Below are 24,952 nucleotides of genomic sequence, written 5' to 3'. Positions count from 1 at the left end.
TAGTACATCTATTGTTTGCTGATTTTGGAAGCAGGAGGAATATGGGCAAGAGCTCCACTGACCTATTAGGCACAGTGAAGGAAACTCCTCAGTATACATAGAAATAAGGAGTTGGGTGTTTTCTTCTATCTATTGCCACATTGGTTTTCTTGGATTGGGCCTCTCATTGAGCCTGGAAGTTCACTGATTGTCTAGTGTAGCTGATTAGCAAGTCCTCAAATCTTTCTGTTTCTGCTTCCCAGAGCAGAGCCTATATGCTCACATGGCCACATTAGTTTCATCATTGCTGTTGTTTTGTTTTCTTCTTATTGCAAAGGTGCTGATGACCTGAATTCAGATTCTCATATTGCACAAGGCTGAGAATGTGTTTCATTGGTAGATGCTTCCCTACCTCCTTCTATATTTATTTCTTTTCTTTTTCCTTTTTCCAGTAATGGTGATTGAATTCAATGTTTAATGCATGCCAGGTAAGCACTCAAGCCTTGAGCTGTGTTCCCTGACCTACTATGATTTTCTTAGTCAACAGAATAACATTCTAACCTCACAAAATCCTATAATGTAGATTATCACAGACATTCAAAACTAAGAGGCATGCAGACCATTACTAAGCCAAGACTATGGAATTAAGTAGAACTACTTAACAGAAGCTAAAAGACAGGGGTCACTGTTTCTGGGGACATCGTAAAATAAATTGAATGAGAGCCTCAGTTTGGAACCATTGATATCTATCATCCAGTGTCATTGTAATGGATAAACAATACATGCTTGACTTCTATCTATTCCTTCTATTGTGATGTTATAAAAAAAGATGTCCCTAAGACTTAGACAATTTTAGGTACTCCTAGGATTACAGGATGAAATCTCTCTCCCTCTCTTTCTCTCTCTCTCTCTCTCACACGCACCATTCCAGTGTTAGATCTATAATCTTTTGTAAGCTGTGCTGCTCTGCATCCGGTTTTCTCACAATAACAGTTAAACATTCTCTCATAGGCCCCCATTCATACCCACTCACAGCAGAAACTCCATAGATGTCTCTATAGGTAGTACAGTGTCATTCCATCTTGTCGAAGTTCACTCCAGAGGTCTCTGAACAATTGCTCCTACACCCTCCTTTTTCCTCTGGTGGGGTCTGTCAGACAATCCTGGCAGCCTTTGTTGATAGAGTTCTGTACTCAACATGTAGAGCGTTGGCTTTGTTTTAGGCTCTGAACAAAACTTCAGGCTTCAGTTTTTTTTCAGTTCACACTCACACACATGCTTTCTTCCTTTACCCTGACAGTCTGGGCTTGCAACAACAGGCAGATTTTTGAGGTATCTAATTATAAAATGGTGCAATTGAGCAATCAAGGGAAATACTTAGTTGTACAGAAACATGTAGCCCTCTTTGACTTCTTCTCTAGCATCATTGACCTCCCATATTCAACTGGGAGGATCACCAAATAAGGTATACTAAATCATATGTATAGGTTTTACAGTTCACAAAAAGTGGGTGTCCTCATCATATTTTTAAATGATATCCATAAAAATCATACTTCTAGTGAGGGGTTGTGACTCTTTATAATCACATGGCTAGCCAAGATAAGAAGCAGCTTTGTAAAGCTTCTCACCGGTTAAAGTTTCACAGCCCAGTGAACAACACAGACATAAAACAAAGAGGTGCAATGCAGGACAATTGGCACTGACATAGAGTTTTAGAAAATTAGCAAATAGAGTTGGGTGGACAGAATAGAACAATGGCTTTTTAAATGAATAGAGAAAGATAATGACCCTGAGTACATGACCTCAAATGACTTTCAAGGCTAAATCAGGCTTCATTTAGACATAAGAAAAAGGTGAACAAAATTATTTCTTAGAAGATAGTTAAGTTGACAACATTAAGTCAATGGTTTCAGTAAGTACTCTACTATTTAGCTACATCTCAAGACTTGAGAACATTAATATCATTGTGATCCTGACAATTCTCCTTATTATTTGTGCCATGTATTGAGCATTTGTTCTGTCCCTATGGAGAGTGGAGTGAAGGGGACACTCTGCTCCTTGTGATTCAGTCACTATGTTATTTCTGGTACATGTATCTTCATTAATTTCATTTTATAGATTAGGAAAAGAAGGCAAACAAAATAATTTACCTGAAATAAAATTGTTTATAAATGATGCAACTTAAATATGTTAAACCTTTACCATGTGGACCGTGGCAAGATTGCTTAGAGAAACAAAGACATGATGGGGCAAGCAGCAATTACCGGGCAAGCATTCACTACCAGTGTGGTGACAAAACTAAACTTTTACATCTTCTGAAAGTTGGATATTTCCTGCTACTAGTTTCTATTTTCTTCATGAAAATAAACCTGCCCACCTAAAGTCTCTCTTGAACTCAAAATTTTGTCCAATATAGTGCCACAGTGCTGTAATACTGTCCAACTAAAAATGTTGGCAAGACCTGCCCACTTCCCTAACCTTTGATTTTTAGTGATCCCTCCATAGGTTAGAATATACTGAAGCTTCAAGGTACCAATAAATGAATAGTTGGTTCAAAAACTTCCTTGAGGGTCCAGAAAGATTCTATTGAGCTGTGTAGCTGTGTAGAATTTAGACTTTCACCTGTTGTAAGAGTTCTTCAACTTAAAGTATTCATGCAAAATAGACTGTTGACTATCATAAGACTATGGACATTTAATTGACCATACAAAAAGAGAAAAAAGTACTCAGTGTGTTCTTACCTATGTATAAAGGAAGAAAAAGACACTCCAACTCATCAAGTTTTAGTAATGAGAGACAGGTTTCTGGTTAAGGCAGAATTTTAGTTCTGTCCTAGAACCTTACTTGTTTGTATTAGTATCTGTTAGTATGTTAATTTGTTTCATTTACACTTAAAACACATATACCTGTACATCTGTAATATATCAGGGATTGAGAAACAGGCCCTTAGCATGACCTTACTTTGTATATAAGGAAACTATACCACATAGTTTATGCAGTTTGCATACCTTCATATTGCATGTGAACAGCAAAGCAAAGTAAGACTATGCCCCAATCACCATAGGTCCTGCACTTTTAACAAAGCAGTAATGATTTCATAGGCATTAAAGCATTCTAGTGATGACCTACTAATGAAGATATGTTAACCTCCAATTTTTCTTTTCATTGTCTTTCTCCCCGTTTCCCCTTGCCCTTTCCTCTCTCTCTCCTTGATCTTTTTCTCTACAGGACTCCACAGAATGGAGCAAGAATGAGAGGAAAAAGGCCTGCAGAAAAGCATGAACTGGAGGTTTGTTGAGCTCCTCTACTTCCTGTTTGTATGGGGCCGTATCTCAGTGCAGCCCTCCCACCAGGAGCCAGCTGGGACAGATCAACATGTCTCCAAGGAATTTGATTGGCTTATTTCAGACAGGGGGCCTTTCCACCACTCCAGGAGCTATCTATCCTTTGTGGAAAGACACCGTCAAGGATTTACAACCAGATATAAAATATACAGGTATGATTTAGGCTAAGAGAGCCCTTGCCTTTCATTTCTGTTTTGCTTTGGAAAGACATTGTCTGACGCCTGGTTGTGTGGAGAAAATTCTAGGACAAGAGACTGTGACCTCATTATAGGCTGTTAATTGGATGTATTCGATGTTGTATAAAATATTAATATGATGAGACCAAATAATCAATATTTATTGAGTACTAGTATATTCAATATAATGGCTGTTCTAGTATGTCATTTATACTTTGTATTCATCTAATGTAGGTTTTGTTTTGTTCTCTGCTTTACTCAGTTACTTAGGTAACTGATTAGAAACTAGGTTAAGTAATGGTTCCTAAAGACAAAATTTCAAAAGTTGTAAAGTTAGATTTAACCCCATGTTTACCTGTATTATTGTCATGACAGTCCTCTTCTTTTGAAAATACTATTGGTAAATCTAGTTTTCCATCCAAATATATACATGAATTTTGGATAGAGACCTTCACTGAACAACCTTTTTTTTTTTTTTTTTTTTTTTTTTTTTTTTTAATCAAGACTAAACTATTCTGAAGCAGAATGAACTTTTAAAGGTTCAGTAAATGAGTCTACATTGTACATGCCTAATAGACAGATCAAGAAGAGAAAACTTCATGAATTATTTGCATTCACATGGTGGTAGTCATGCAAATTAGGAGACATGGGGAGGGGACAGGTAACTGAAGTTTTTGCAGCATCCTGAGCTACAGAGAACACCCAGGAAGAAAAACAGTGGGTGGGAAATTGAATGGTTCAGATAAAATGCATCATGTGGTAGAAATTGTTTCTCAGAGCATCCAACTATAACAATAGGTGATTGCTGGTAATAGAATAAATCTGGGCTAGAGTGCCCTGTATGTGAGCTACTGTTACTTGGAGAAGAGATTTATGGGGAAAACGATCCACAACCATTGAGATAATTTTGAGAGAATTTATCTGTAAACGTGTAAATTAACTTCAGGGAGAATTCTACTTGGTGATTTGTTGGCCAAAGAGGGACAAGAGATAGGAAGTTCAAAATACTCAGGACAATAAGTGCTATAATTTGCAGTATTGTTTTCTTTTCCTCAACCACCAGAATTACTTTCTTCATCTATTTTTCTTAGGTTCCATGTTCTACTTAGCTGTAATATACTTGACATAACTACAAAATGTTAGATTTATTCCACATTAATTATAAATCATTTCTCAATTAAAATGTATTCCTTGATTTCTTTATTAGCTGTAATCATATATCTCTATATAACTAACTGGAATCAGTTTTTGTGTTAGATAATCATGTTTTTGCATACCCACTTGCACATACATGTATAACATTCATTTATGTCATTGATGCTCAGGTTTACATTTGTGATATGATTGTTATACTAAACACTCAATGAGTGTTGAACTTTAATTGAAGAAACTCAAAAACTGCTCTGCAAATTTTGTCTTAATATCCATAAAGAAAATGCAAATACTAATATTGCTGAAACAGAATAAGAACAGTAGCAGGAGAATGTTCGCTTGAAGAGAGCAAGGCCTAAATTTAGACATTAGGCCTCCTAAGTGGTTGATATGGAAAGTAGCCAGCCATCCTGTGGTCTTGATTACTAGATGAGTGAATGTTTGAATTGTCAAACAGATGAAAATGCTTATCATGTGAAATTGTCTTGAGGTCTGACAATAATAGTTCTGCATATGCACAAGTTCATGGGTGAATTTTCTATGGGCCCTGAAGAATAGAAAACAATCATAGGAAAAGGTATCTTTGAATATTATAAAAAAGTAACATACAAAGAAAAATAATAAATAGACTGTATAAAATAAGGAAACTGAGTACAAATAAGAAAAACTTGTTGGCATTTCTACTCTTGAAAGAAAAAGTCAGAATTCTAAATTATGATTGCTTCAGAAGGCTTCCTCTTGGAAGAAATATTCTTAAACTACCTGAGAACAGTAGTTAACTGTCTCATTTCAAATTTGGATCCTTAAATCCATTTCTAGCAGAATACAGCTATTGCTGTTTTATGATCATGCATAAGGCAAGGATTATGAGTATTTGCTGGTTGCTGGAAAAGATTTGACAATCTCTGAAGTGCTTGATCCATGATAGTTTGACTTTGAGGTTTTGATGATGGAGCATGACATAATTCTTTGAGATTTGCATACCTAATTCTGTCTACATTTTATATAAAAAAAACCTTTATTTTGTGATTTTGTGTATAACTTTGATTTTCATTTGAGACTCACAAGGACAGTTTCCATCTTGGGGTTGTTTGACTATGTTTTTTCCCATTTAAAAAGATCATTTCATGAGTGACTTTAACAAAGTCTTATAGACAAGAAGAGTTAAAAAAATAGGCTTGAAGCCAACTATGATAATTATTAGTTCACAACCTATGAACAAATATGCTAGAATTATTGGAATCTGTGTACTGTACAAAGCTAGGAGATCCTGCCTTTGTCTCCTCATTCCACTTTCTTCATTTATCAACAGTTAGATATAATTCACATTAGCGATTTTCAACCTGTGCTTACATGAATTGCTGATGACTGGTTTTGGTAGCCATAGAAACCGCTGTAATAAGGTATGAAGACCAAAAAGCCTGACCAGGAAGGACTCTTTGCCCTTCACATCCATAAAGAGAAGGCTTGCATCTGCTTTAAAATTTGGTTTTCACATGGGTTCTGTGTTGGAATGAAAAACAACATTTAAACAAATATTTCAATCATTCCATGTGGTGATTACTAAGATTCTTTTAGCTCTAACATTAAATGTGAGATTTAACTAAAGTTACATGGTTAATTAGATAATAGAGTTCCACTCTGAAGCCAAGCCCTTGGTCATCTAGTTATCCTGTCTTTCCTTTATTTAATCTTGAAATAACCATTAAGCATTGATTATAGACCCTACACTGTGTTTAAGGAAGATGGCACAATGATGAACGAAATAAACACTGCCCTTCTTCTTAGAGGAGAGAGGGACATTGATTAACCGCATATGTCCACATACTTATATTGAGTGCTACAAAGGAAAACACTCAGGATTGATATTTCTAGAAAGTGGTAAATTCTGTGTTCTTTGGTTATTTGACTCTTGGGGTAATCTGTGCATGAAAACACATGCAGATGGATCCACAGAGACATTTGCTCATCCAGTTGCAGGTCAGAGCAAGCATCTACTAACTCATGCTCACTGAGGCAATTGTCAGTTGATTCTGTTTACTTTCTACATGCCACTTTGCTAAAACATTAAAGAAGTTTGCAATGAGCATGACTTGCTTATTGTATTCTAACACAAATGCCAAAGATTGATATTGCTTCATCAAGCAAGAGCTTTCCTAAAACCTTTCCATATCATGTAATGTTAGAAAGCATTTCAGAAATGACTCCTGAAATCTCAGTCAGATCCCCCTCTCCAGAGTCCAGGCTATTGACAAGAGTGACTTGGAAGCTACAAAAGTAAAAGCAAGAGTCATCTCCTTACCTATGCAGGTTAAAGCCATCTTCTTCCCTGTGCACAAATTCTGTCTGTAAGTTGTACGTCATGGTTAGGCATCACTTCCAGTAGTAATGTGAGCTCTGTTAAAATCTTTGAAGAGCTCATACCTGTGTGGATACACAAGGAATGCCATCATATGTGTGCATGCAATGGCTTGAGTTTGTGAGGTATATATTTTGTCACTTCAGATAGTATTGATGATATGGCTGGAGACTTGAACTTAGGAAAGTTTATGAAGCTAAGAGGAGTTTTTGTCTTTCAAATATACAAAGGTGTAGTAATAGAATCTTCAACTAACTCAGTGAACCTCGACGTTGTCTGACTCTCTTGTTTCTTCATTCTTTGGTGAAGTAATAGAATGATTAGAGGAGCTTTCCCCATATGGCTAATGGGTAAGTTAGCTAAGTAGCCTTCAAGGCCTTTCCATCTCTGACATTCCATATTCCATGAAGTTTTGCCATCTTAATATTATAGCAAAACCCGGTGGAGGAGAAGCTGTGTTTAGAGTCTGGGGAACCAAGATGTATTGTTTTTATCCTGGTATTAGTAGCTCCAAACATAGAGATGACTAAAAGCAATCAGGGAAGTGAAAAACACGTATCTGATACCTACTATTCCACTGAGCTTTAGGGTTGATATAAATGATAGAGGAGGAGAAAAGGAGTAAGTGAAACTAACAACAACAAGGGTAAGAATACCCCCTCATGTACCCTACCTTCTCCTTTAATGAAACAGAATTGCCTCTGCTCTACAAACTTTGTGAAGTTTAAATTGTAACTACAATTTATGAACCCATTTAAGTTCAGGTTAAGAGGATAAGTGTGGTAGCTATTAACTACTCACAGCCACCTTGTGAGGGAAACTGATCCTGTACCATATTTTGAGTAAGATGACTGATTATATCACACATTTGGAAGCCTCCAAGCTAGGATCCAAAAGTAGGCTTCTGATAGCTAGAACAGTCTATTGTCTGTCTCTGCCCCTTAGTTATGTGGCTGCTTATTTAGTCAAAGGGACTTACCTTGATTATGGGCAATCTACAACTTTTGAGGCTCACTTTTCTCATCTATAAAACTGAGATGGTATGTAGTTGTGATGAAGAAAAGAAGTATTGCATATAGGGAGCTAGGAATGTTTTTTTTTTAATTTTGTCTTTTTAAAAATTAATTTCTATTTAAATTTAAAAACAATCTTATTTTACATACCAATCCTGTCTCCCTCTCCCTCCCATCCTCCCATTTCACCCACCCACCTCCCAATCCCTTCCGCCTTCTCAGGCATGGTGAGGCTTCCCATGGGGGATCATCAAAATCTGTCACATCATGTGGGGTAGGACTTAGGCCCTACATCCTGGTGTATCTAGGGTGATCTAAATTTTATAGAAGAAAGAACAAAAGTAATTAAGGTCTGTCTTCTGTTCCAGAGTTGTTTGGAGTAGTTTAATGTGTTCTTAATGCTTTTTTTTTTTTTTTTTTTTTTTTTTTTTTTTTTGCATTGCATTGCATTTCAGTTAGCTGTTTATAGATTTTGAGATATATAAATTTGCTGGAAATTTACCCATTTATTTCAAAAGTGGCTTTTTATTGCCTTTTTTTTTTTTTTTAGAGGGATGAAATAGGAAGGTCAGTGTTTATTTGTTGTTAAGACATGGCTTATCCTGGGCTCAAATTCACTTTGTGGTGGAGATTAGCCTTGAAGTCTGGGTTTTCTTGCTTCTACCTACCACTTATTAATATCAAATATGGGTTTGGTAGGAAAATTATGGTACCATTGTGCACTTTGATTCTTAAGAGTCAAAGGGAGGACAGTACTAAATAGGTTCACTGTGCTATAGCTAAGTTTTTGTTTGTTTATTTGTTTTTTTCTTTCTTTCTTTTCTTTTTTTTTTTTTTTTTTTTTTTTTTTTTTTTGAGTAGCTCTCCCAGTTTCAATGGAAGTGGTTTGTGGCTTATGCTGAACCTTTGAGTTCAGTATGTGCACCTGAAAGTTGAATATAAATCACATATTGGTAAACCAAATTCCATTGCCTGTCTTCCCTATTTCATAATTGTGTGAATCTCAGCTCTAATGTGTGGTCCTAATGGTCCTTCATGTCTTTCACACAAAATACTTTTAATAGGATTTGTGATGAAGTTCACTGAATGAATGAATGGATCTGCTATTGGGTGCTTGATTCTAAGATGAATGAAAAGTGTTCCTAACTCACCACTTACTCATTAATATACAAGTGAGAAATCTAATGTGGCAGAAGCTATGCATGAGGGAATCAGAAATATACAAGGTGTTAGCCATTGTCCCTGCTCTCAGGAAACTTTCACAAAAGTAAATATGAAAAAGAACCCAAACACTGTTTCATTCAAGAGACTGTGTTTGGACCTGAAGAAAGTCTCAAACCTCTGATTCTGTGTGCTAGGACAGTATTTCTATTGGTGTGGTAAATTTTAGTTCACATGATATAGAAAAGCATTTCCTGGAAAAAGAACTTCATAATGAACTTAATAAAAATATTATTTCTTATATATAATAATGATGAAGAAAATAACAAAAATATTAACGTTTCTCTTTTCAGTGTCTAACATTGTACTGTACTTACCAGCAAAATGATTGCTTGTGGTCTTTACAATAATTATTCCCAATTTCTTTTGCTATTATCTGCATTCATATATATTATGCAAGGTAAAAGTTTAATTCATGTCAGAACAGGTGAAGTTATAGGCAAGTCTGATACAATTGATTGTATCCTTACCCATGTTGGGCTACTTCCCAAATGATAATATATATGAGGGGAGACCTAGACCTTGGGTTCTTTACTGAAGGGCTTTCATTACTGTTAGACTATGTTCTGATACTTGGCCAAATCTCCTTGAATGTTATTTTTTTCTAATGAGGAAGATGTCTTAAAAGCTGTCCATATTTATTTAGATTCTAAGCGAGTGGTAATATTCTGGGTTTCAGTTGACTGAGGAAGTCCCATTATCTTGTGGCATGTTTGAGTCTTTTGGTCTGAATCTGGTCTTTGATTGACAGCAATGGAACCAAAAGCTTCACATTTTTTCCCCCTGTAACAAGGCATATTATGTTTATTAAAAAACAGTCTTTCTTTCCATTTCAGGTTTAAAATAATTTGTAGAGGTTGAGAAAAGAAAAAGAAAACAATGATTTTTTAAAAGTGAGTTTAGGAATAACTCCTTGAAAAGTCTAAACAGAATGGAGCTCTGAAGCTTGGCAAATTGGCTGCATTTTGAATTCTTGATATCTTCCTGGGTTCAGCCAGAATGAAAGCCTTGGCACAGATCAACACTCTGATTTCGGATAGTGATTCTAAGATGAGCTTCTGTGTCTTTGTGTCCTGCTACATTCGTTTACAAGATACAGAATAAAAGCCAGTTAGGAAGGGATTCTCTGTTCCTTTAGATCTCATTTGGTGAGGTTGTTTCTTAACTAAGGCCCAAAGAAAGCATCTTCACCGATTGGAAAAAAAAAAAAATGTTTCTGGAAAACTAAAAAAGGGAGGATTTAAAATAACATTAAAATAAATTTTGTTAGATTTGGTTCTTCAGGAATTTGAGTTGGGGTGGTTTAAAGTTTAAAGGTAGTCCCTCTGTTTAAGAGATTAGATCTCAATCTGTGAGTCTTGCTGCAAAAGCCAATGGAAAGGTCTTTTCATGTAATCTTCACGTATAGGTGCATACTCAGTGGCAGGTACTCACTCAGAAATTAAGGTAAATCTTTTTTTTTTTTTTTTGACTTAGACAAATGGTTAAGGAAAACCACTAATCCACTTCAGTTTTATTTATCCTGGGCACTCTGGGAAGTGCTGCTTTAACTGAAGTCTTCTTTAGGATATAGGATGTTTAGACACTTTCTTTCAGTTAGATGTAAATGACCTGTATCAGAAAAACAAAACAAAACAAAAACATAACTCAGACCCACGGTAATAACCAGAACTTTTCTCTCTGGGTTAGAAATTTTTCTCTCTGGGTTAGCTAACCTCCCCCCATACAAAAAAAGAAAAGAATATGGGACAATGTTCCTTGTTCTTATTTCTGAGTGTCTGATTTCAGGTACTCTGTAGGGGTCATCAGTATCTACCTTCACTTAATCCAAATTTCCTGTAAGTTTCCCTAAAAGGAGGTGCATAGAGAAAGACACACAACTTTTTCATTGGCAATGAAGAAGAAATTAAACTCTTAGGACTTTTTACTCTGCCTTTTTTCTTCCCAAAGTTCTCTCTACCTGGAAATCCCACCTATATATCTTGCCTAGCTCCTGTCCTTTCCACCTTTTACAGCAATACATCTTCCTACAGTGTACAAATAGCCCACTAGAAAAGATGATAGGGGATTTTCCTCTGGACCACCTGAAGGTTACTCACTCACTTTTAAAATGTTTGCAAAATTCTTGCTGATCTAGCTTTGAACTGTTTCATGGGGATGGGAATAAAAATCTTTTATCCATGACTGAGAAGAATTCATGGCAACTTTGGGAAAGAGTAACCAAAAGACTGATTACTGGTGCCATGTGGGAAGCTCCTTTCCTGAGCAATGCCAAAGTAGCTATGGTTACAGACAGAAAGACATCTTCTATAGAACTGATGTGTGAAACACAGGGAAAAAATGGAAGGAAATACAATACAGTTGTGTGCCCAGTGTTCAAGGAGTTTTTGGTAATTATGGATGGAAAGTCAGTGAGAGAAGCATCCCAGGCAGAGGAAACACTGCCAGGAAGAAGACAGGACAAAGCCAGGAACTAAATTGTCATGAACTGTGAGAATAAGTTTTCAGTGGTTTTGATGGTATGGTTCAGGTCTTAGAGCCAACAATGGAAGATAATTGAGATTGCTAGTTCATTTTAACCATCCTTCTATTTCCAGGTAATTATCAGAGTCTTATTAGGTAGCAACTTATTGTAGTATCTTATTATATATATATATATATATATATATATATATATATATGTCTTGTCCTTGACTCGTGCAATGAAAGATATTCTACATTGACTTTCAATAAACCTACTCAGTAACATAGGTTTGAAAATTTGCACTTTAAATGAATAATCACAGACAATTTCCCCTATTATACATGACACATTTGGATATATTTTGCTTTATTCACTCAAATATAAGTTGTTCTTTTCTGAATCTTCTATAAGATACTTGTGCCTACCAAAAATTTTTCTCACTTGTGCTAATGGAAGAAATGCTTTACAATTTTGAAAACACTGCCTTTGAATCTGAATAGTGTAATATATTGGCTAGGAAGAAGACTGAGTCATGGATTTGCAATGGACTCAAGTCAGAGACTTAGAATCTGTGCTTCACTTGAATTAAGAATTCAGAAAGAAGCATTTTTTGGCTGAATTTGGAAGCAGCAGAAATCTAAAACTTTTGTTACCCTTTAAAATATTAAAGATCCATTTAATGTGTATGTTAATTCTGCCTGAATATATGTATGGGTGCTTTGTATGTGCCTATGGATGGTTTGGAGTTGCCAAGTGAGTGATGGTGACAGAACCCAGATATTTAGCAAGAAAGTAAGTTTCTCTTAAAGAAAGTTAATCTTTTTGTCCCTAAATTTTATGATTCTTATTGCCCTGAGTAGGGTTAATATAGAGAATCATTGCTGTTCAAAGATCTGAGCATACGCTATTATCTTAGATGGAACATCTATATTAAATGCCACCTACCCTACTGCCAAAGGCTCAGTGAACAATTTGAAATAGGAGGAAGGAAGAAGAAAGAGTGTAAGTATTGGAGAGGGACAGCACCCTCTGGATGGTATTCTGTTGCCCATGGGAACTCACAGCAGTGGTAGTGATATACATAAGAGTGGCATGCATCAAGCCAGCTAAAATCTACAGGATGGAGTTTGGAGGGGCTCATGAGACCCTATAACTATCTATCTGAGGAGCTATCAACTGATGAAGGCTTCCTGGAGAGATGGAGTCAACTTCATGAGAGATTTGACCACTGGTAATTTTTTAATCCTCCAGTGGATGACATGACATACATATGGGCAGCACTAGTTGGACTCAGTGTGTTAAGAAGTTAAAAAAAAGAAAGAAAAGAAAAAAAGTAAGGTTAAATTCCAAAGTATGAAACTGATGTGAGTGGTTATACACTTGGAACATTACTCTGGCTACTGAATGAATGATAGATGGAGGGGAGAGAGGAGAAAGCTGGAGGAGTAGTTCAAGGGAAAGGCAGAAATTTTATCAGTGAAGACCAAGTACATGGACTACAGGTTCCACTTACCACCTCAGTTTTAGCCTTTCCTCTCAGCAGGCTTCTTTCTGTGCTATGTCTGGACTCTCCCTCCCCAGTTCTATGCTCTGTACCTTGGGCATGATACATTCTCCTTTCAGAGTTCTGAATCTGCAGGATATCTTTGTATCTAATGAAAGCAACCAGAATGCCCAGACTTCTGTCTCCGGGTAATTTCTTCAACTCTCAAAGCCTTCTGTCTAGGTCCATGAATTAGTGGGCCTCATTAAAAGTATTCTCAGACTGTCTAGAGCATTGATCCTTGTGGATCATGACCCTTTTGGCAAATTTCAACATCCAAAAATAATTACATCACAATTCATAACAGTATCAAAATTACAATTATCAAGTAGCAACAAAAATAATTTTATGGTTTGGATCACTACAACCTGAGGAACTGTATTAAAGGTTCTCATCATTAGGATGGTTGAGAACCATTATATTTACCTGATTCTTCCTTGTTTACCTGGATGGAAACTTCTATGTGGAAGCAAGTATCAAGGCTTATGTGAACCATAACATGGTCAACAGAGCTTAGCAAATACTTACAGTGAGGCTAGCCTTAATATGAGTCTTAATTCTGAACTTAGCTTTTATGAAATTTTATATACATGGCTTAAATTCATTGAGCCCCAACATCTTCAACAAAGGAATAATCACAAAGTTGTTGGAAGTGCAGCAAAGAGAACATATGATAAACATGATGTAAGTACTTTAAGGCTGGTGGCAAAAATAAAGTAATGAGACACAAAAACCTGGAGATTCTGCAACAGCTACTCCTTTAGAGCTGTCTTACTGGAGCTTCCAGAACGTGAGTTCTGTATTATAGATACTTTCTGAAAGTAGACTATGTACCAATCGTAGACCAAGTGGATATTTCTAACAAAAACAGAGATGGAAGACCAAAGAGACAGATTTCTCATACCCTTAAGTCCCATGTGATAAGAATAAGAGACCAACATAATAGTAAAGTATCTTCAGGCTATCAGCACACATAAATCAATTTAAGATATTGTATTCATCCCATGATTTGCAAACTTCTAATCAGTTAGTCCAGGTGGCTTGGGACAATATATGACATCTCATCTTCTAGTTCTTGCTTAAGGTTTCTTGGTAGGTTATTTTTGATGTGTGTGTTATAGAGATTGTAAATCCCTAGGGACAGCTTCCCACTTGTGTTCTTCCACAGCAATCAGGAACATCTCAAAGTGGTGTGTGTGTGTGTGTGTGTGTGTGTGTGTGTGTGTGTGTGTGTGTTTTGTGTGTGTATGGGAGATAACCCTGCTTAATGCAATTGCAGGTTTGTTTTTCAAAGAGGGTCAGCAAAGTTCAGCTTCTTTCACTGAGAGCTTATGACAGCCCTCTATGCATCTAATATGACAGCCATTTTATTTCACATTGACAGGGGGAGTGTGTTTTGAAATAGAAGAAAGGAACTGAATACAAATGACAAGAGAGTCTCTGAGTTGAAAGATGGCTTGCGGTTGCTGTACTTTATGAAAAGAAGGAAATGCCTGTGCGTTTGTTGGTTCCTACTATCTGCAGATACTATGCTAATCTTTAATGTTACTAAATCAGTATTGAACAAGAGCACCAAAGGACAACTGGGAAGAGGCCAGATACATCTGAAATGACTCGTAATGTGAGGAGTGCTGGGAATAGTGCAGTAATGCCAAGAAAGGGCTTTAAAATCAATCTCACAAATGTTCAATGTGTGTGTGTGTGTGTGTGTGTGTGTGTGTATTATGTGTATGTGTACTTTGTGTGCATGCTCATGTGCACACATGCATGTGAGTGAAGGAATCTCATGTAAGACTTGTTCTGAAGTCTGCAATTAATTTAGTATGGGTTGACATAGAATAAATATGTTAGCATGGCAGAAGTTAGTAAGTAGCACAGTCTGGTCATGGAGTCCTTTGCACTTTATGTGAAATACTTTGAACCTTATCTTAAGGCAAAAGCTCCCATAATTCCCTATTGTACTTAAAGATCTTATTGCTTCAGTGAACTTTTGTTGTGCTTCCTCTAGGCCAAAGAAAGACTAATAACTGTTTATTAAGTGGTAAGAACAAAACAACTTAATGAAATGTTTATGTCCTGGCATGCTTATTGGCTATTTGAAGAAAAAAATAATGCATGTGAAACTAAAGGAAGGGAATTATTCTTATCAAATTATCAAATAGGCACAGCTACCTACTACTATTTCTCATACTTTGATCTCCATTGCTACCCTCCTCATTTCATGCCACCCATTTATTTTGTGCAATATTTTATAAATTTTCAAATTGTCCAAAGTAAATTTTCACAAAGGTACTTCATATTTGAATGCAAAACTGCATGTGTCCCAATATGGGCCCCTCAAAAAGGTTAAGTGACACTCATTTCCTTGAAATAGTTGACATATCCTGCTGTTCTTCATGACCATCTCTGCAAAGTTTGCAAATGACAGCTGACATTTCAGAGGATTCTGACTAATGTGGCACAACTTATAGGTGTGTCTTAGGTCAATCTTGTTAAAAAGTGAGACTGGACTCATTTTAGAAAATCAGGAGAAGTTACTAAGTGCTTTCATATGATCTAGAAAAGAAAAGAAAAACATCACTTGGAATTAAGTAGCAGAAATAAAGACCGAGATGTTTTTCATTTATATTATTTTGAACTACTATCAAATTGAAAGGAGTTTCCAAGATGGTAAGGAGATCACTTACAATCAAGATATCAGGCAAGTTCTATCATCACATAAATGCCTTGTGTAACCCTTTTAAGTTAGACTTAACTCTTTTATAAACTACACCTCTGAACTCTGCCATTATTAAGTTTTTTTATGTGTATAATTTTGTCATTTCAAGAATGTTGTATGAATGCCATCATCACCTGAGATACTTTAAGGAATCTGAAGAGTCAGCATTTGGTGAGTGCTTGAGTATGGAGTCTGAAATCAAAACTTACCACCTAAGGGGAATGTCAAAACAATACATTCAACAATGAATCATAGGCACTGGGAAAAATGCAGGTGAACATTGTTCACTTGCTTGACTTGCTTTACTGAGTAGGTGGTGTTTCTTGTTTTGTTTTTGTTTTTATTGTTTTGATTTTTCAAGATGAAGAGCTTAAGAATGCATTTTTTGAGGTTGTATATATTTGTACATAATGAGTTGGCTTTGAAAGTACTGAATTTATATTATGTGAATTATCCATATGGAAACCTACTAGTCAGTTAAAGAAATGGCTTGACCTCTTAAACCAGAGTTGGGTAACATAATATTCACAGTCATCAGGTCTCCAGTGTCAGCTCCTGGGTATATGCCTATTTGGCATGAACAATTAAAAACATTGAAAGTTACAGAGCAGCCTAAGTGTAAGGGTAACACATCATAAGTGTTTTGTATGGTAGAATACAAAATGAAGGGACAGTTGGAGAAGATGGCATGAACAATTAATCTTCACTAGTTCTTATATATTACACAAACTAGGAAGTGAAGAAGGACTTATAGATTTAAAAATCTTCATTTTTTCAAGAGAGTTCTTTAAATAGAATCTTAAGGACAGGTGCTAGATTGCAGCAGAATGAAACATAGAAGAAAGAGAAGCACAGCTAGGAATTGAGTAGAAATCTGAAATAAACACATTTTATTTTCCTCTGTTCATTTTGGAGAGGGATGAGGCATTTATAGGAGAGACAAAGCCTGTGGTTCAAAGTGAGATTAGTTTGGACAAAGCAATTCCTGAGCATGCAAGAAGAATACTATGTAGGAGCCAAAGGAATAAAGTAAGCATGTCCTTCAGTTAAAAGAGGAAGAAAACAGTGAGAAAGATAGAGGTAGGTACATATAATAAATTGATATCCCTGGTAAGAATTTGGGGGCCCTCTGATAGCTTTGGGATATCTTTTAGTAAAAATAAATAAACAAATAAAGTTTCCAAGAGAGCCAGAAAACCCACTGTTTGAAGCTGTTAGGAGTTGTCAGCCTGAAGATGGGTAGGAAGTTCTTACTAAGGAAATATATTTATTAAAAAAATAAAATCCACAAAAGGAGGTTTTGCTGAAGTAGTGGAACACTTTATTTATAGTGACCATAAACTGTGAGGCTGAGATAATCTTCTCCTGAATAACCTAAAAGTTTTAAGAACAGAATATGGGTGACATAGGAGGGGGTTTACCAATAGGTAATATGGAAAAGATAATTAGGTAAGAGAATTGAGAATACTAAATAAAAATTGGAAATACAGTATGACCTCAAAATCCTATAATTAAATATATTTGTACAGGCAACTGATCTCAAATTACTATGCCAAAATGATATATATAATCCCCAATCCACGACATGGAACTGACTTGTGTCCAACAATGTACAAATGGATTAAACAAATGTGATATACGTACACACAGTGAAACACCGTTTAGTCTCTAAAAAAAAACCCTCTTTTGTGACCCTATGAATGAACTAAGATGGCTTTACATACAATGAAAAAAAGCCATACACAGAAAAACAAATACCATATATTCATATATATAAAATCACCTAAGACTGCCAAATTGTTAAAAGTAGATAATAAAATGTTTTCTACCAATGCCTAAGAATGTGGAAGTTTGAGGACACTTGGTCAAAGATAGAAAAATTAATTTTGATAAGAGGAATGAATTACAACATCTGCTATTAAGTATTATGTCTATAATTAGCAAGAATTTGAGGGCTGAAATCAATAAACTAGAAATAAAGAAAACAATACTAAGAATCAATTTAACAAAGAGTTGCCTCTTTGAGAAAATCAACAAGATATACAAACCTTTATCCAAACTAAGCAAAAGGCAGAGAGAGAACATGCAAATTAGCAAAATAACCAAAGAAAAAGGGGATATGACAATAAACACTGAGGAGATCCAGAGAATCTTCAGGTGATACTTTGAAAACCTGTACTTCACAAAATTCAAACCTTTAAAGGAAATGGATAAATTTCTCGAAATTAAATCAAGAATAGATAAGCAACTTTTAGACCTACAACCCAGAACAAAATAGAAGCAGTCATCTCAAGTTCCCCCCCCCACACAAATAAATAAATAAATAAAAACACAGAGACAAATAGCTTCAGTCTTCAGTGCAGAAAACTACCAGAAATTAGAAATTCAAAGAAAAGCTAATACCACTACTCCTCAAATAGGAACCTTCTGCAGAAGGTTCATTGCTAAAGTCTTTTTATGAAGCTACAATTACATTGGTACCCAAGCCACATAGACACAATTAAGGAAGAGAGCTACAGAACCTGGAAGCATTCTAAATGATTTTTAACTGAAGAATAGATAAAGAAGATGTGGCACAGTTACACAATGGAGGATTGTTCAGCAAAACAAGCAAACAATCAAACAAAAACAAAACAAAACAAACAAACAAACAAAAAAAACAATGGAATCTTGAAATTAGCAGGCAAATGGATAGAACTAGAAGAAACCATACTGAGTGAGGTAATCCAGTCACTAAAAGGCAAACATGATATTTACTCATTCATATATGGTTTTCAGACATAGAGCAAAGGATTACTAGCCTACACTCCATGCCTCCTCAAAAGCAAGGAAACAAGGAGGACCCTAAGTGACATGCATGGTCTCCTGGCAAAGGGGAAAGGGACAAGATCTACCAAGCAAATTGGGAGCATGGAGGGGGTAGTTATGGGAAAGAGAAGGGGAGAGATAGTCATGATGGAGCAAGAAGATTAAGTCATGGAAAGAATAGAGGAGAACAAGAAAAGAGATACCATAATAAAGGGAGCCATTATTGGTTTTAAGAGAAATCTGGCAGTAAGAGAATGTCCAGAGATTTTAAGGATAACACCAACTAACAATCTAAGGATAACTGGAGAGCTACCTCAAATGCTCTTCCTTAATAATGAGATTGATGACTACCTTATATGGCATCCTAGAGCCTTCATATAGTAGTTGACAGAAGCAGATGCAGACACCCACAGATAAACACTGACCTTCACTCTCAGAATCCAGTTGCAGAGAGGGAGGAGTGATGAATAAAGGGATCAAGATCAGGCTGGAGAAATCCACAATAACTGCTGACCTGAACAAGGGGGAGCTCATGGACTCCAGTCTGATAGCTGGTAAACCAGCACAGGACTGATCCTGATTCCCTGATGGGGTGTTAGTTGGGAGGACTGGGCAGTGTATGGGACATCTGGTAGTGGGTCAGTATTTATTCCTAGAATATGAATGGACTTTGGGACCCCATTCCACATAGAGGGATACTCCCTCAGCCTAGACACATGGGGGAGCGCCTGGCCCTTGCTCTAAATGACATGACAGAATTTGAAGACTCCTCATGGAAAGCCTCACCCTCCCTGTGGAGCAGAAAGTAGATGGGATGGGTGTTGGTGGGGGAACAGGGGAGGAGAGGAGAGAGAGAGAGAGAACTAGTATTAATATGTAAAACAAGGTTGTTTCAAATTTAAACAAAAGAATTGTATAAAACAGAACTACATATAGATATCAAGAAAAGTGATACAGAAATACTCAATAATAAAATACTGTCAAATTATTGAATCTAAGAACACATCAAAGAAATCATCTAAGTGGGCTTCATCCCAGGGATGCAGGGATGGTTCAACATAAAATCTACCAATGTAATCTACCAGATAAACAAACTAGGGGGGAAAAAAGCAACACATGATCATCTCACTTGATGTTGCAAAAGCCTTTGACAAAATCTACCACCCTTTCAAGATAAAGGTCTTGGAGAGATCAGAAATAGCAGGAACATTCCTAAACATAATAAATGTAACATACAGTAAACCATCAGCCAATGTCAAACTCAATGGAGAGAAACTCAATTGCTCTAAAATCAGGAACAAGACAAGACTGTCCACACTTTCTATATCTTTCCAATATTGTACATAAAGTTTTACCTACAACAGTAACATAACAAAAGGAGATCAAGGGGATAAAAATTGGAATGGAAGAAGTCAAACTCTCACTGTTTACAGATTATATGATAGTTTATGTAAGTGACCCACCAAGGATCCCTACAGCTGATAAATGCCTTCTTCAAAATGGCAGGATACAGGATTAACTAAAAATAAAAAAATCAGTATCCCTACTATAGTACAGATGATAAATGGCTGAGAAAAATCGGAGAAACATCACCCTTTAAAATAGCCATAAACAGCATAAAATATCTTGGGGTAATGCTAACCAAACAAGTGAAAGACTTATATAGCTAGAACTTTGAGTCTTTAAAGAAAGAAATTAAAGAAGATACCAGAAAATGGAAACATCTCCCATGCTCTTGGGTAGGCAGGTTCAACATAGTAAAAAATGACAATCTTTCCAATAGTAATCTTAGATCCAAAGCAATCCCCATGAAAATCCCAGCATAATTCTTCACAGTCCTTGAAAGAACAACACTCAACTATATATGGAAAAAGAGAAGACCAATGATAGCCAAAACAACCTTGTACAATAGAGGAACTTCAGGAGGCATCACCATCCCCGACTTGAAGCTCTGCAATATAGCCATAATTCTGAAAACAGCTTGATATTGCTACAAAAATAGATAGGAAGACCATTGGAATCGAATTGAAAACCCTGATACTAACCTACATACCTATGAACACCTGATTTTTGATAAAACAGCTAAAATCATACATTGAAAAAAAGAAAGCATCTCCTATAAATGGTGCTGGCATATAGAAGACTGCAGATAGTTCCATAGCTATTGTTATGCAAAAAATTGAAATCCAATTGGATCAAAGACCATAAATCCAGCCACACTGCACCTCTTAGAGGAGAAAGTGGGAGGTACCCTTGAACAAATAGATATAGAAGATCATTTCATGACCCTAACACCAGCAGCACAAACACTGAATCCAGTTGCAGAGAGGGTGGAGTATGAACATAGGTGTCAAGACCAGGTTGGAGAAACCCACAGAAACAGCTGACCTAAACAAGGGGAGCTCATGCACCCCCACTCTGAGAGCTGGGAAACTAGCATAAGACTCTGAATGTGGATGACAGTTAAGAGATCTGTGCAGTCTATGAGACCTCTGACAGTGAAAGCAGGATATATCCATAGTGCATGAATAGACTTCCAGAGCCCATTCCACATGAAGGGATAAGCCTAGAGTCAAGGAGGAGAGCCTCGGCCCTACCACAAATAACTTGACAGATTTTGATGATTCCTCATGGAAGGCCTCATCCTCCCTGGGGAGCATATGGTGGATGGGATGGGGGGGGTGAGTTCAGGGCATGGAAAGATGGAAGGGAGAAGGAACTTGGATCGATATGTAAAATAAGAAAAATATATATTAACATGTTGTAAAAGATTAAAAAAGAATTTATAGTATGTTTGAAAATCAAAAAAGTAAATTTTAAGTGAGTGTTTCTAAAACAAAATTATTACATGTGTCAAATATATATACATGTGTCAAATATATACATATATCAAATCACTAGGCTCTATATAATCATTATAAGTATGTATCAATATATTAAATTAAAATGAATTTTAAGTGGGAATTGTTTAAAATAAATACATGGTTAAATTTTTCAATGTAAGTCATATGTAAAGACAGGTGAATGTAGTATACAGTATATAGGATAGCATGAAGGAAGGTCACAGGTTTCGAAGACTTAGAGGGAAAGCAGGTGTTGTGATAATTAGGCCAGAGATTGGGATGTTTTGGTCCATGTCAGAATAAGAAGCTTAGGGTGATAACATGTTCTTGAGTAACTTAGAGAGGAATTAGGGAGCTGGAACAGGGTGATGGTGAAGGTTAGAGTTAGAGTAGATCACAAGACTTGGATCTAGGGAAATCTGGTACAAGGCATCTAGCATGAATGCGTAAATTAGAATAAGTCATGATCTAAAAGGATGACCTAATCCTATTGTGTAACATGAGTGAATACTTTGAAAGTTGATTCTTACTCCATTTTATGCTGCTATATTGAAAAACTTTTTTTTTATATTATGTAGAAAATAGGTTTATTTAGCTTACCATTTTAGAAATCTAAGAACTTGGTGTTAATCTCAACTAGGTTTTTGTGAGGGTCTTCTAGCTACATCACAATGTGTTGGATGGTATTATGTTGGAAATGCTTAGAAAGGAAAGACTGCTATCCTAGTGTCACTTAAAGAGTTATCTAAAATAGCAGAACTTAGAGAAGCAGTACCCTACTTCTTTGATAACTAATCTATTCCAGGAGACCAGCATTAATCCCTTTCAATGACAGAGTTTCCAAGAATTCACTATCTGCCATTAGGCCTTACTTATCATATCTTCCTCTTTCTCAACACCACCATCCTTGGTATGGAGGCTATTAAGTTCCCAGCACATGATGCTTTGAAGGTTCAAATAGTATTCAATATTAGCAGCTACTGTGTACAAAAATAAATAAATAAATAAATAAACAAACAAATAAATAAACAAACTGTAAGAAGACATCAGGATGATTCAATCTGTGAAATATTTTGAGTATTTTGAGTCATATTCTGTTTTGCCATAGATCTTTGAGTAGTGATTTATCCTTTCTGAACCTTCAGTCACTCTTTCTAAAAGGCAATTTATCATGTTTACCTCTCTCACAGAACCACAGTCTGATGCTGAAAAGAGAAAGTAAAACTAAATGTGTCTTGTTACTCCCATATCTTCATGTTAATATGGGCCCTATGTACACTGGCATTTGAAGACTGATGTTGGAATCTTTTCACTGCACTGATGCAAGATATTTCAGTGGATAATTGCACTTGAATAGCCAGATTTCAGAACATCACTTTAAGATAACAAAATGAACAGTGCAGTAATGTTGTAGATGGACTGTTAGGTATCCTTTCAGATGTACAGATTTTTTTTAGAACAGCTGAACCCACGAAAATTGATCAAAGAAAGGATTACTTCTGCTTCAGCATAATGTGTTAATATTCTTCTGTTTTTCAAAAAGTTGTTGGGACAACTAGAGCCATGCATACTTGTCAGCAAAGGAAAATGGAGATTGTGTTGCTTACTCCTATGTATGGAATACAATACTTACTACAGCTAGTTTCAAAAAAAAATATATATATATATCTTAAATTGCTTTTTTATTAGTATTATAAAGGAGGCAGATGATCAAAACCACTAGAATATGGGTATTTTCACAGGAAGAATATTCAGGAATTGGAATACCAATAAATTTAACTTTCCCTGGTTTAATGTTGCAAGCAACACAGAAACAGCAATGGGGAGACTCCAAGAATAAAGCCATTTGGAATTATTTAATCAATAATTATTTATTTAATTAAGTAATCAATGAATCATAAGAAGACAGCATTCTTTCAACAAATTTAATGGGAAGTTAATATGAGGGAGAAATGACCAGGTATTAGTAAAGTGCATACAGATATACCTTGGTAATGTCTCCTACCAATCTCATTTTACACATGAGGAAGTAGAGACACAAAAACTTAATTTGCCCAGGGTTACAAAGTTAAGAGTTCAGATAAACCTAGGGAGTCCTCTTCCAAAGTCTGAGAAGAATGTTGTAAAAATTGGTGAGAGCAGTCTGTCAAGGAAGAAACCTTAGACTTATTTGGTCAACCTTGATGCTCGTCATTTATCACCTCAGTGATTACTACATGATCTTTGATTTGCATTTATATAACACTAGAGATTTAGGTAGGGTAATTAATGAAACCTATTACCTACTGCATATTCTTATCACCTTTCTCAAAGATTGAACATGCCTGTGCTTATGCTCTGTCTACTAAGTAAAAGTGTAAATCTATATGTCTGATTTTAGGCAAGAACCATGGTTTTGTAATATGATTTCTAGCCAGTAAACATTATATCTCCATACTTGTTATTCTTTCTTAACATTAGTTTGACCATTTGGGACATTAGCAGTTCTGTATGTATTTTATGTCTATTTTTCCTATTTATATAAAAGAATATCATTTACTTGATAGGGAGTGCATTTAATTTGTATGCCACTCTGGGCAATATGATAAATTTAACAATATATTATACCTTTCAATAAATGAACATAGGATGTCTTTCCCTACAACACTGTCTTGTTTAACCAGTTTCTGTCCCCCAGTTTCATATTTTATGCCAATATTTTACTTTATTGCTTAAATATATTTCTCAGTTTTTATTCATTTCCTTACTAAGTGTAGCTGATTAGTTTTCTTTAATTTCTTTTTTTGGGCAACTAATCACTAGTGTATAGAAATGTTGATGGCTTTTCATGCTGATTGCAAATTTATTAAATTCATTGGTGAACCATAAGATCATTTTTTCTGTCTTTACAATTTTCCAGATATATAATCTTTAAACAGATAATTTTATCCCTTCAACTTAGAACCTTTGAAATTTTCCTCTAGTAATATAATGATTAGAACAGGAAAGAATAGACATTCTTGCGTTTTGCTGGATTTTGGAGGAAAAACTTCAATTTTTACTTTAAGTAATACACAGTACTCCCTCTATTTTTTCCTTCTTTACTCCCAGTTCTTCTTCCTCATATGCAAATGTACCAACTGTACATAACATTTTGAAGTTCAGAGAACATATTCTTAAATGTGGGAAGTAATGATAACACATTTTGTGGAAGAGGAAGCCAAGGCTCTATGTAAATTGAATGTTAACTACTGATTGTTTAACTGTTACATGATTTCTATGATTTTTTTTTTTTTGCTTGTGGAACCCTTTCTTATGACTAAAACTCTGTTTAGGTAAATCGGTGCTGCCT

At 35.8% G+C, this 24,952-nt stretch overlaps 1 protein-coding gene across 1 annotated transcript in view; it reads left to right on the top strand.

Annotated features, from left to right (window-relative positions):
* Brinp1 (BMP/retinoic acid inducible neural specific 1) overlaps nt 1–24,952 on the top strand; it is a 185,766-nt gene that overhangs the window by 42,938 nt on the left and 117,876 nt on the right. The window contains exon 2 of the mRNA XM_051188034.1: nt 3,208–3,475. Within this exon, the coding sequence (XP_051043991.1) occupies nt 3,258–3,475 (218 nt within the window). The 5' untranslated portion in view covers nt 3,208–3,257. The remainder of the gene's footprint in view (nt 1–3,207; nt 3,476–24,952) is intronic.

The sequence above is a fragment of the Phodopus roborovskii genome, unplaced genomic scaffold (assembly GCF_943737965.1).
Source record: "Phodopus roborovskii unplaced genomic scaffold, PHOROB, whole genome shotgun sequence".
NCBI classification, from domain to species: domain Eukaryota; kingdom Metazoa; phylum Chordata; class Mammalia; order Rodentia; family Cricetidae; genus Phodopus; species Phodopus roborovskii.
The sequence above is the reverse complement of the archived record's forward strand: the minus strand, read 5'-3'. Positions and strand labels throughout refer to the sequence as shown.